We start from the raw sequence: 13,037 nt of genomic DNA, 5'->3' as shown, positions 1-13,037 counted from the left end.
AGCAGCCTCAAGCAACAATCTTGCCTCTTCAGCCCAGCAAGACTGTTATGCTATTCTTAAGTGCCACCTTTCTAAGACGTAGTCAGAATGTATTCCAGGAAGAAAGCCAGAGTTAAACATGGGCTTACTTCATGTATTTATTTTCTTTCAAGAACCTACTATAGTTCTGGTCTATGTGTTGTCCAAATACATGAAAAGAGCTCATATTTTTCCAGTTCTATATTCATTTACAGTGAAAGGGCAAGTTCAGAATCAATTACTTCATAATAACCAGAAACAGAATGAGAATTTTTAATGTGAGAAATACATGAATTTATTTTAAGCATTGCTTTTTTAGTCTAAATACTTTTAGATTTTCTTACTTGAACATAAATCTATATATTAGTATCAAATTACTTTAAAAATTAAAATTCTTAGTGACACTCACTTGTATTGTAACTCCAAACTCTATGCAGAATAGCCTGTAGTTCAGACATGGCTTGATATATGTATGGACTTCTTCTCTCATCAGCTTACAAAGAGCCCTGTTTTGTTTATTCCCGAGTTGGGGGCAACCGAACACCTCTGAAGCAGCCTGTGGATAATTGTGACAATACTTTGATGTTTGAAGCAAGGTTTGAGAGTGGTAATCTACAGAAGGTAGTCAAAGTGTAGGTTTTAATTATATTTATTTGAGGAGCTAGAACACCAAGTATTTATTATTTTCTATATTAAGTACTTTAAAGTTTTAGTCTCCATCAATGAACTGTAATTCTTTGGAGTACAGATGCTAATTAGAGATTATAGTGGGGATAGATATGAAAGGTTCAAGTTCTGGATTCAAATAATTTTGAAAACTCTGAGTTAAAGTTAAGGAGGTTTTTGTACTGTACATTTCCAGTATTCCAATATGAAGTGTTACACACACACACACACACACACACGTGCGTGCGAACACACATACAGTGCTTCTCAAACTTTTTAATGGAATAGCTCTTGGGATGGGAGTTCCATAACATGCATTAGGAACATGCATGTTATCCAAGGGCACTCTTTTAAAAAATTCTATTATGAAAATATTTAAGTACAGAAAATAATGTAGTTCTCTGTTAAATACCGTATACCCATCACCTAGATTCAACAGCTATCAAGATTTCTCAACATTCATTTCACATATTCCTAGGTCACTGTTTATAACTATACACACACACACACACACACACACGGAGTGCATAGTGCTGATATAATAGAAAGTCACTTGGTAAAGAAAAAATTTATAAGTAACTAGGTTAAAAAAAAATATATATATATATATATATGTATTATGTGTGTAATATACCAGTAAAATTTTTTTTGCTTCTAATTAAGTATTCTCAGTGACTAAATATGGGGGATACAAATAGTTATCAAACACAGTCCTCAAAGTGTTTAAAATTTTGTAATCTATTGTCATATTAATTTATAAATATTTTAAAACATTCTCAGTGATAGTTATTTCAAATCCCTAGAATTAGAATCTAATAGGTAGTAGAAACATATGTCTGAAAAGAGAAATATTGGACTTTAATTCAATTTCAAGAACTCTTCTTTAATCATTTATAAGAAACATAAGTATATTGAAAATATGATTTTATATCAAACACCCATTTTTATGTGCTCTCTTGAATTGCAAAGTAATAAAAAGGCTTTAGAATTTGCCTAGAAGCAGTTTCACATCAAATAAAAGAGAAAACTTTAATCTTTTGCAATTACTTGCTATTTAGGATACTTCCTAAATAAACATTGTTTGCTTCCCCCTCAAAAAAAGCTTTCTGTGAGTAGGTAAAAATAAAATAATTTTCCTTATTTATTTAAACTTGAATGTCATTTTTACATTTTTATGTGCTTTTTTCCCTCTTCCTTTTTGTGTATTAGGGCAGAATATGAATACCAGTTGACTCTGCGTCCTGACCTCTTCACAAACAAACACACCCAGTGGTACTATTTCCAAGTCACTAATACCCAAGCAGGAACAGTCTACAGGTTCACTATTACCAATTTCATCAAGCCTGCTAGTCTGTACAATCGGGGTATGCGCCCACTGTTTTATTCTGAAAAAGAGGCTAAGTCTCATAATGTTGGCTGGCAGAGAATAGGAGACCAAATCAAGTATTATAGGAACAACCCCGGGCAAGATGGGCGTCATTATTTCTCTCTCACATGGACATTTCAATTTCCACACAACAACGATACCTGCTACTTTGCTCACTGCTATCCATACACCTACACCAACCTACAAGAATACCTTTCTAGCATCAATAATGACCCAGTGCGGTCAAAGTTTTGTAAAATCCGTGTCTTGTGCCACACAATTGCTAGGAATATGGTGTACGTTTTAACGATCGCTACCCCCTTGAAGAACGCTGACTCAAGAAAGCAAAAGGCCGTGATTTTGACTGCAAGGGTACATCCAGGAGAAACCAACAGCTCTTGGATCATGAAAGGCTTCCTAGATTTTATCTTAGGAGACTCAAGTGATGCGCAGTTGCTTCGGGACACTTTCATCTTCAAAGTAGTACCCATGCTGAATCCAGATGGTGTGATTGTAGGAAATTACCGGTGTTCCTTATCTGGACAGGACTTAAACCGTAACTATACATCTCTCCTGAAGGAATCATTTCCTTCTGTTTGGTATACCCGGAACATGATCCATAGGTAAAATAAACCTCAAATTACCTCTCTGCTTATTTAGTAAACTTGGTAATAAGAATTTTGTTCCCACAATTCCACTCATGTTACTCTAGATTTTCTTAACATAGTTTAACCACAGCTCCTTAATCTTTTCCCCATTCTTTCTAACTCTGCTTCTGTACCTTTCTGGCATTATGTCAGTTGATTCACTAGCCACCTATTAAATAATGAAATCGACTCTAGAACATTTTAACGGCTTTATGAAACTAACAGTTAATTTCGCATATCCCCTATTTGGTGTCTTGCTAAAGCTAATGGTAGAACTGATATTTGCTTTGGGATCCCTGAATTTCTTATATGTGAAAATTAATTGTATCTCACAGAGCCTCTGGCACCATGTTGATCATATAATGCTATAAAAGGACTCTTTTGATTATCAGGTTACATATTTATTTAAAAACTTGATGAATAATAGTCTTATTTGCCCCTAGAAAAATTGAAAACTTTAAATTTTCCAAAGAATTCAGAATAGTAAAATGCATATAGTATTTAAATATTTGTTGACTTGATTAAGTGGATTCTTTAATAGATTCAGGTAATAATTAGAATAGGCATGGGCTAGAGTATAAAGATTTATTGGAATCAGGGAACACCTATTCCAAGTCCAAAGTCTTAACTTTTTTGATTAACAATGTGGAGCTGGAGTTAAACATATCAGATTGGAATTCCTGATACATCATTTGCTAACTGTGTGAGCTTGAGCAATTTAAAAACAATCAAAACCTCAACTTTCTCATCTATGAAATATAAATAATGCCTCATAGATGAGAGAATTAAATGCAATTATTATTACTAAAATACCCAGAATAAAATCTGGAACATTGGAAGCTTGAAATGTATTCAGTGTGTCCTCAAATTTTTTATGTTGTTGTTAATCAGGTATAGATGTAAAAAGTCTTTGTAAACTATTTAGGATTACTACAATAAGAAGTGCTGTTACAGAGAGTACATACATCCTTATCCATCTGTGTTACCAGGGTATCTGCTACAGGCACAAAAGCCCTGTTTCAAGGCTGAGGACCTCAAGGATGCCTCCAGGTCCTCAGAGGAGCCAGACAGGCTTTGAAAGCACCTGGCATGGCTCCAACTATCCTACTTCAGCTTCAGCTTTCACTTTCATGTTAATCCTTTTATCTGCTTAGGCACAGAGAGAGTGAAGTACCAATCCCCACAAAAGAGACTGAAAACTCTGATTTCATACCCCTCACAAACGTGGACTCCAGAATTCCCAAAAGTTATCAGGAAGTGTTTAAATGATAAAAGAATAACCTGTGACTTCTCTATTTTCCTGGAGATGACGCACAATAAAAAGGGAGCTGACTAGATGCAATGTGGTATCCTGGATTGGATCCTGGGACACGAAAGGACATTAGTGGGAAAGCTGGTGAAATTCAAATAAGGTTGAGAGTTCAGTTAATAGCAATGTACCAATGTTGATTTCTTAGTTTTTACAATGTACCATGGTTATGTTATATGCTAACATTAGGGGAAACTGTGTGAGGGGCATATGGAAACTACTATTTTTGCAAATTTTGTGTAAATCTAAAATTATTCCAAAATAAAAATTATTTTTTATCTAAAAATGAAGCTGATGAGATGTCTGTTAGAGTACCTATAATGTCTGCTTAATGCTCCTTGGTTTGTCTCCATGGAAAATATTTTAAATGTCTCAGTTATCCTCAGATTGCCTTATAAGAAGGTTAAGGCAGGAATCTATTCAGTGCATTTTAGAAAGGCTGCCAAGAAAGAGAACTTAATGCAATTAATCACAGGCAGGTAAGTAGAATTAGAAGTCAGTCACGTGTGTGGAAAGGTGAGTATATCTATGGTTGAGTATATTTAAAAATATGAGAATAAGAGAGAGTAGATTGTAATATAGAATATTAGAATATCTTTCCTATGGGTAAGAAAAATATCCAAACTGTTTCTAAAGTGATTTAGATTAATGTAAGGTGCATGACCTTAATATCCTATTTCACTTCAGAAGTAATAACATTTCTTTGGGAATTAGTTGCTTAGAAGTAGAGGTTTCTTTTGACTCCAAAGAAACCAAAAGGTCATTAAAATTGGAGAAATACTGGTTTAAAAATGTACAGCATATTTCATGTTTAAGGAGCTAATATGTTATTCTTGCTTTATAATCTAGTTAGTTTTCTAAAAACTCATAATGACTATTTAGTAGCTTTATGTCAATCTCATGTTATCAATTAGAATTTATTAGGCACCAAATGAGAAAAGGGCAATAAATTAAAACATATAACAGACTCCAGTATGAAATTTCACTATTTTAAAGGAGTATTGTTTCTAACAGAAGCTATGTTTTGAAAATTTTGATTTTAGGCTTTAATATTTTTATTATAAAAGTACAGTAATCCTTCTTTGCCATTTCACTTTCTGCAGTTTCAGTTTCCCGTGGTCAATGGCAATCAGAAAATATTAAATGGAAAAGTTCCAGAAATAAACAATTCATAAGTCTTAAATTGCACGCCATTCTGAGTAGCATGATGAAATCTCACTCCATCCCATCTGAGACATGAATCACCCCTTTGTCCAGCATATCCATGCTGTGTCTGCTACCCTCCTATTAGTCACTTAGGAGCCATCTCAGTTATGAGATTGACTGTCACAGTATCCAGTGCCTGTGTTCAAGTCACCTTTGTTTTACTTAACAGTGGCCCCAAAGCTCAAGAGTAGTGATGCTGGCAATTCAGATATGCCAAAGAGAAGACATAAAGTGTGTGTGTGTATATAGATGATGATGATGATAGATGATAGATGATAGATAGATAGATAGATAGATAGATAGATAGATAGATAGATTGCTAGATGTAGATGGATATAGTTAGGTAACTATCCAAGGTTTTGGGCATCCACTGGGGTCTTGAAACATATCCCTGCAGATAAAGAGAGGACTACTGTAATACATTTTACATTACTATAAAAACCATCGCTAACATTTTTATATTTCTCCTATATATAACAAATAATATACAAAATTTTGATTAATACAATAATGTTATATGAAGTATAGAAATATGAAAAAAAAGCCAAAATGCCCATAGTTCTACCTCCTTAACACCACTGCTTTTTACCTTTTGAAAGCCTCTCTATTATTTTCAATAAGTTTGGAGGGCTTGTTTTTTATTGCTTTAATATTTATTGAATGCCTAAATTATCCAAGCTAAGGACTGAGCTCTAAAGAATATATAATAATTTCCTAAAATGATTTATTTTAAATTTACCAGAAAAAAAACTCAATTCGAACTTTGGTACCATTTTTCTCAATATTTACTCACCAAAATAATCAAGGGTCAAATATTAATTGACTTCAGCGCCTATTCATAAAGTACTCAACTTTTAACAAATATTTTGGGTATTTGTGTGTGTGGCACTGTTCTAGATGATTTGAAGCATTCCTTGTCTTTAACAAGATTAAATATCAAAAATATGAAAACTTACGTAGGCAAGTGCCGCATAAATGGTACCAATAATAAGTGCTACAGGAGTTCACAAAAAAATCTGTGGGCTTGACTATTTAGAGAAGAAATAAGATATGAGGTCCATCTTGAGGGATGAGGGGTAGTATTTCCATGTACAAAATGAAGAAAGAAAAGTTATTCTAGTCAGAAAGAATCTCTGTGGGAGCTAATGGAGAAAGATAAGAGTAAACTGTTTTCTGTATACCACAGAAAACCAGGATAATAAACTTGATCCTGTTAGAGAAAGTGTTGGGGGTAAGGTAAATTTTGTCCTTAAATGGAAGGCATTTGCATTTTTTATATGGTTAGTAGGAAATCATTGTAGACATTTAAAGTTTTATAAAAATACACAGTATAGATAAGAAGAGAAATAAATTGAAAGCCTACTATAAGAAATTCTATTTATTTGGATATTAAACTTGTAAACCCATAAAAGAAAAACGCAGAGGTAAATTTTAGTAACTTGCTCTTTTTCTTCTTGGTAGATTGATGGAAAAACGAGAGGTCATTTTATATTGTGACTTTCACGGTCATAGTAGGAAAGAGAACATCTTCATGTACGGCTGTGGTGGTAGTGATAGATGTAAAGCTTTATACTTACAGCAGCAAATCTTCCCACTTATGTTGAGCAAAAATTGTCCAGATAAGGTAAGCACCTTTTAAGGTTTTAATTTTTCTTTTATTAAATGTTGCCCACATGAGACAGCAGAATGCATAATCTTATTCAGTAAACTGGTTTTTTTATGTAGTTATTTTGATTGGTTTATATAGTCGACCATAAGAAAGCAACTGTGTGGAATATTTAGTGACCAATAACTTTAAATGTGAGTAAGAAAATGCCCAAACTTATCACCCAACTTAGGATAAAATACTGATTGTTTCCCTCCTAAGGTCAAGAGCAAAGCAAGGATATCTACTCTTACCCCTTTAATTCAGACTTATACTCGTGGTTCTAACAAGTGCAATAAGGCAAGAAGAAAGATAAAAGGCAGATTGGAAAAGAAGAAATAATAAAGATGACATGATTATCTTCATAGAAAATCCAAAGCAATCCAAAAAAAAAAATTCCTAGAACTAATAAGTGTGTTAAACAATGTCATAGGATACAAAGTCAGCCCACAAAAACCAAGTGAATTTCTTTACACTCGTGATGAACAATTGGAAACTAAAATTTAAAACAATACCATTTACTGTAGCTCCATAATACATGAAATACTTGTGATTGCAAAGGGATATAGCGTAAGAGAGTTTTTTGGAAGTGATGGAATTGTTCTATATCTCGATTGTGGTACTGGTTACACAAATTTATACATGTGTTAAAATTCATAAAAGGAAACACAAAAAAGTCGATTTTATTTTATGTTAATTAAAAAATAAAATTACAAAAACTCTATATATGGATGTTATAACAATCTTTCAGGCAGCTTTCAGGTGATCTTTCATTGAAAATAAAGCATCTTCATTGTATTTTGAAAATCTATAACACTTAAGCCCCTTCCTATAACATTTTTGAAGTATAAGATCTTATTCCACTGGTATCAAAAATTATCCAGCTGGTTTTGAATACATATGTCATAGACAAAAAAAAATAGAATTTATTGCCAGAATGCAAATCTATAATTTTCAGAAATGTAAATATGTCATTCTTAAAATGAGTTATTTCCATTGGTCAGGAAATAAAAGCAGTTCCTGAAGTTTTAGAGAGAATTACTGCTTTTGCATTAATTACAACTACTTTTTCATTTTCAACCCTACTTTCTAAGAAAGACATTGTCATAAAAACAATGTGTTTCATTCATGTGCTTCTTTCCAGTTTTCATTCTCAGCTTGCAAGTTTAACGTTCAGAAGAGCAAAGAAGGAACAGGAAGGGTGGTGATGTGGAAAATGGGAATCAGGAACAGCTTTACCATGGAGGCCACTTTTTGTGGATCTACTCTGGGTAAGACCAAGGGTTCTCAATCACGGCGCTCAGAACTTTAAAACAAAGACATTTTTAATGTAAAATTAATAGTGTAGTTAATTTGATGGTGAGCACTTTCTTCTCACTTAGAGACATACTGATATCTAATCAATTCCATAAAGAGGATGAATAAACAAACCCCTACTACATATAGCTCTAGTTCATCATTTCTCTTAGTTAAGAAAAGGAAGTTTTAGCATATAGATAGAATACCTAATGAGTTGTTTCATGAATTAATCTTTTAATTGCTTGTTTTTGTTTTAGAAGAGGTTCCTACAGATACTCTACTGATTTCAAGAAAAAGCAGTGTTCTTACTTAAAATCAGATAGAAATGTTTTTAGTGGATTTACAATTTGCAAGGCAAAATAGACCTTTATTTTTTGTCAATTTATATTTTAATGGAAGTACTTGGTTCCTTGAACTAAAAATCAAAGTGTGTTCTGTAGTTCCACTTAAATCTTTTAGTCACATCTATCAACCCTTAGAATTCATATTAAGATAATTATCACATTGTTACAAAATGAATCAATTCAAAGAAAAGTTGGAAATCCACACATGAAATTTCTAGCTAGTTTTTAAAGCACCCTTGGAACTGATATAATATTATTAAATATGATGAAAACATTTTCTTTATATGATTATTAGGGTGTTTATAACTGGTAACCAAGTATTCCGTAACTTTCTTATTGAGTTTTCTTCTTCTTTATAACATAGACTGATCTGTGTTAAGTCACCTTTGGTCCAGGTGGCAGAGAGGGAATGAGGGAAAACCATAAGCTGTTCAGTGACCTGTCCTAAAGAGGAAAATCCAAAGGCCAGGATATGGAATCATATCAGATGTTTTGTTTATACTCTGTTTTGCAACTTAGACCTACCTGCTAAGGAAGAATTGTTAACTCATTCTCCAGGGTGGATTAACTTATTGATATTTTAGGTAATAAACGAGGCACTCATTTTAACACAAAAGACTTGGAGTCAATGGGATATCACTTTTGCGATTCTCTCTTGGACTATTGTGATCCAGACCGAACCAAGGTAAGCAAAGTCCATTTTGTAACACATCAGACTCCAGTCTATCAGATAACGTAATCTGCCTATGGGCCTGTGGCAATTTATTCCTTTTAATATCATAACAGTGTTCAGATTTTTTTGGATAATTGATGTCTCAATAACTGTTGTTCCAGGTATATATAAATATTCAATTAATTTAATTAATAGAATATAATAAATAAAGTTACTTTATATTAACCCATTTATTGTCTTTCTCTAGTATTATCGGTGCCTAAAAGAATTAGAAGAAATGCAGAAACGTATAAACTTGGAAAAAGTCCTTGATGATTCGGATACTTCTCTCAAAGATAATACATTGGATCCAGAGTCTAGGTAAGTCAAGACAGCAGAATTAATATAATTTGGTATGCTGTTTTACTGTGTTCTTTATAATAATACTAGGATATAATTGTTAGTGTCAGTTGAACATTCTAACTATAGGTGGAGGAAAATTTTTCCCATGCACGTTTCTTTGGCCAGACCTCATCAAGACTTTATTCATTTATTTAAGTAATATTAATTGAGCACTTATTATGTACTATATGTGAAAGACATACTCAAGTTGTTTTTAAGGCTGTCATTACCTACAGAGAATTGACACATTTATAAAGATGCCACATAAATACTCTAAGTTAGTAATAATAAGTGCAAAATTCAATGCTAAGGGAATGTTGTTGGAAGAAGGAAAGTACTAATTTTATTATAGTTCCTATGGGAAAGGCAGAGTAAATATTTCATTCTTCCCCTTTATTTATACATTTTCAGACTTTGAGTTAGTGGTTACTAATAAGTTTATTTGCAGGTAGAGATTATCATTTCGAACTCATGGATTTGTTTGTATTTGATGTGTTCCAATCAATTTCAATCATTATTCTTCTAACCTCCTAAATTGCCTAGAGCTACCAAGCATCTATGTCACCTTTGTAAACATTCTTCTTATGATTAGAACTATTTCTGCCATTCCAATAAGAAAATAAAGTAAAAGTAACAACTGAAATGTTAAAATGCCACCAAAACATTCTGTAAACTAAAATAATTTTTTATTATTTTTTTTGTAGTAGCCGAGGCTCTGACAGTTCAGAATCCAATGACTCTCAGACTTATCTCCTCAAGTTAACTTCTCAGGTATGATTAAAATTTCCTGCCTGTAGTATGGCTATAATAAGTAGGTGCTTTTCTTATTTGACTAACAATCAGGCAAAACAAAAAAAAGAGTTTATAGTTGTATAATTATTATATAGTAATAATTGTGGTTTTCTGATTATGTACCATATCTTTACGTCATAGAATTTTCTAACCTTGTAGTTTCTTAACACTCTTACTTTACAGATGAAAACAATTAAGATCCAGAGAGATTAAATTATTTCTCAAAAGCCACACCACTTGTTAATGAGAGATGGTAGCATAAGACATGTCGCCTGACTGCTAGTCCGATATTCATTTAACAACAATATATTGAGCTCTAGCTAAGTGCTCTAGGGATAGAGCAGTGAACAAAATAAGACAAAGTCCTTACCTTCTCTAGCTTATATTCTAGTTGCTGGATATGCAAAATAACAAGTAAAATACATGATGTGTTAGACGATGATAAGTGCTTTTGGAGGAAATCAGAGCGAGAGTAGGAATAGGGAATGTAGGTGGTGTGATGTGCTGGTTGTTTGTGCCCCACCAAATACATATGCTGAACCCTAACCCACAGCCTAACAGTATTAGGAGGTGAAGGTGACTAAGACAAACTAAAACAGCACTCGCTTGGGCCTGCTGTAACAAATATCTAAAAATTAGAAGTGGCTTTGGAACTGGGTAATGGGTAGAGGCTGGAAGAGTTTTGAAGAGCCCGTTCGAAAATGCTGATATTGCTATGAAGGGACTTTTAAAGACAATTTTGATGAGAATTCAGAAAGAAAAGAGGAGAATTGTAGAGAAAGTTTCTATCTTCTTAGAGAAAACATAAATAACCATGTACAGAATATTGGTAGAAATGCGACTATTACGGGTGGTTCTGATGGGGGTCTCAGACAGAAATGAGTAACGTGATTGGACAGTAGAGAAATGTAGTCCTTGCTATCAAATGGCAAAGAACTGGGCCAAATTGTGTTCTTGTCCTAATATTTTGTGGAAAGTAGAACTCGTGAACTATAAATGTACGTGTTTCGCTGAGGAGATTTTGAAGCAAAGTATTGAGGGAGCGAGATGATTCCTCCTGACTGCTAATAATAACATGCTAGAAGAGACAAATGAATTGAAGAAGGAATTGTTAAGCAAAAAGGAAATAGATCCTAAAAATTTGGAAAATTCTTAGCCTGTTCATATAACAAAAAACGAGAAATTGTGCGTGGAAGAGACCAGTACGGGTGTGGAGGACCAACCATTCTACAAGCAGATTAGTATGTGTGTGATCAGCCCCCCTCCCCCCGCCCCCCAACACACACACATAGGAAATTTGCCAGTTTGAACTGAAGTGGGTGGAGACAGGACAGCATGAAGGACAACTGTCTAACTCTGAATTTTAATACTACGGTGCCAGAAGGCTATTCAGTGTGAACATGCACTGCTTTTCAAGTCAAGCTGTAGGGGTGATGTTGCCAGCCCAGTACTTCCAGAAGGCAGAGCATTAAGCCAGAGAGGACTATTATATCACACTGAATTTGCCTTGCTACATTTTGAACTTGCTTGAGACTCTTCTTTCCTATTTCTCTCTCTTGGAATGGGAATGTGTGCCCGATGCCTGTTCCGCTGTTGTATTTTGGAAGCACATAACTTGTTTGGCTTCATAGGTTGACAGCTGGAGAGGAACTCTGCATTAGGATGAATGATTCTTTGAGTCTCGCCCACATCTGATTTAGATGATGTCGAGGTTGAGACTTGGGAGTTTAGAGTTGCTCGCTTGAGTTAACACTAGGGGTCGTTGAGTTGAAATGAGTGTATTTTGCATGTATGAAAGACATGAATTTGAGAGGACCAGGGGCAGAATGCTATGGTTTCAATGTTTCTGTCCCCCCAAAATTCATGTGTTGAAATTATAATGCCCAATATGATGGTACTAGAAGGTGGGGGCTTGGAGAGGTGATTAGGTCATGAGGGAAGAGCCCTCTGAATGGGACTCATGACATATAAAAAAGGCCCCAGAGAGATCCCTAGCCCCTTCTGCCATGTGAGGATGCAACAAGAAATATGCAACCTAACAAAAAAAAAAAAGCTCTCATCTGACCATATTGGCACCCAGTCTCAACCCTCTAGAACTATGAAAAATAAATTTCTGTTATTTATAAGCCACCCAGTCTGTGGTATTTTATTATAGCAGCCAAATGAACTAATACAGTTATTGAATTCATTTTCTATTGCTGAGTAATAAATTACCTCAAACACTAGCAGCTTAAAATAACAAACATTTATTATCACACGGTTTCTGTGGGTCAGAAACCCAAGAGTAGCTTAGCTGGGTGCTTGCATCAAAGGTCTCTTAAAAGGTTGCAACCAAGGTGTCGATCAGGCAAGGGTCTCATGTGAAAACTTTACTAAGGAAGGATCTATTTTCAAGTTCATTCACATGGTTATTGACAAGGTTCAGTTCTTCATAGGCTATTGGACTAAGAGCCTCAGTTGCTGGCTGGCTGTTGGCCGATGGTTTCCCTCAGTTCTTGCCATGCGGCTCCCCCATAGGGCCACTCACAACATGTAACTGGCTTCCATCAAAGTGAGCAAGCAAGGCAGCAGAGGAGGACACACAGATAGAAGCTACGGTCTCGTTGCAGCCTAATCTCAGAACCCGAATTCCATCTCTTTTGCCATATTTACATCCATTAGAAGTGAGTAGCTTCTTGAGCCCAGTGAGGG

General features: G+C 34.4%; 1 protein-coding gene across 3 annotated transcripts in view; it reads left to right on the top strand.

The window, feature by feature from the left end:
* AGBL3 (AGBL carboxypeptidase 3) overlaps positions 1-13,037 on the top strand; it is a 48,893-nt gene that overhangs the window by 15,721 nt on the left and 20,135 nt on the right. The window contains exons 6-12 of one of the 3 annotated variants that reach the window (XM_039860603.1): positions 512-650; positions 1,894-2,673; positions 6,674-6,836; positions 8,002-8,128; positions 9,085-9,185; positions 9,421-9,533; positions 10,259-10,325. In XM_039860603.1, the coding sequence (XP_039716537.1) occupies positions 512-650; positions 1,894-2,673; positions 6,674-6,836; positions 8,002-8,128; positions 9,085-9,185; positions 9,421-9,533; positions 10,259-10,325 (1,490 nt within the window). Of the gene's footprint in view, positions 1-511; positions 651-1,893; positions 2,674-6,673; positions 6,837-8,001; positions 8,129-9,084; positions 9,186-9,420; positions 9,534-10,258; positions 10,326-13,037 lie in introns of those variants that run through there. The other 2 variants (XR_005652336.1, XM_039860605.1) reach the window with 2 other exon arrangements.

The sequence above is a fragment of the Pteropus medius genome, unplaced genomic scaffold, assembly GCF_902729225.1.
Source record: "Pteropus medius unplaced genomic scaffold, Ma_sr-lr_union100, whole genome shotgun sequence".
NCBI lineage: Eukaryota > Metazoa > Chordata > Mammalia > Chiroptera > Pteropodidae > Pteropus > Pteropus medius.
This window is presented reverse-complemented; position numbering and strand designations above follow the sequence as displayed.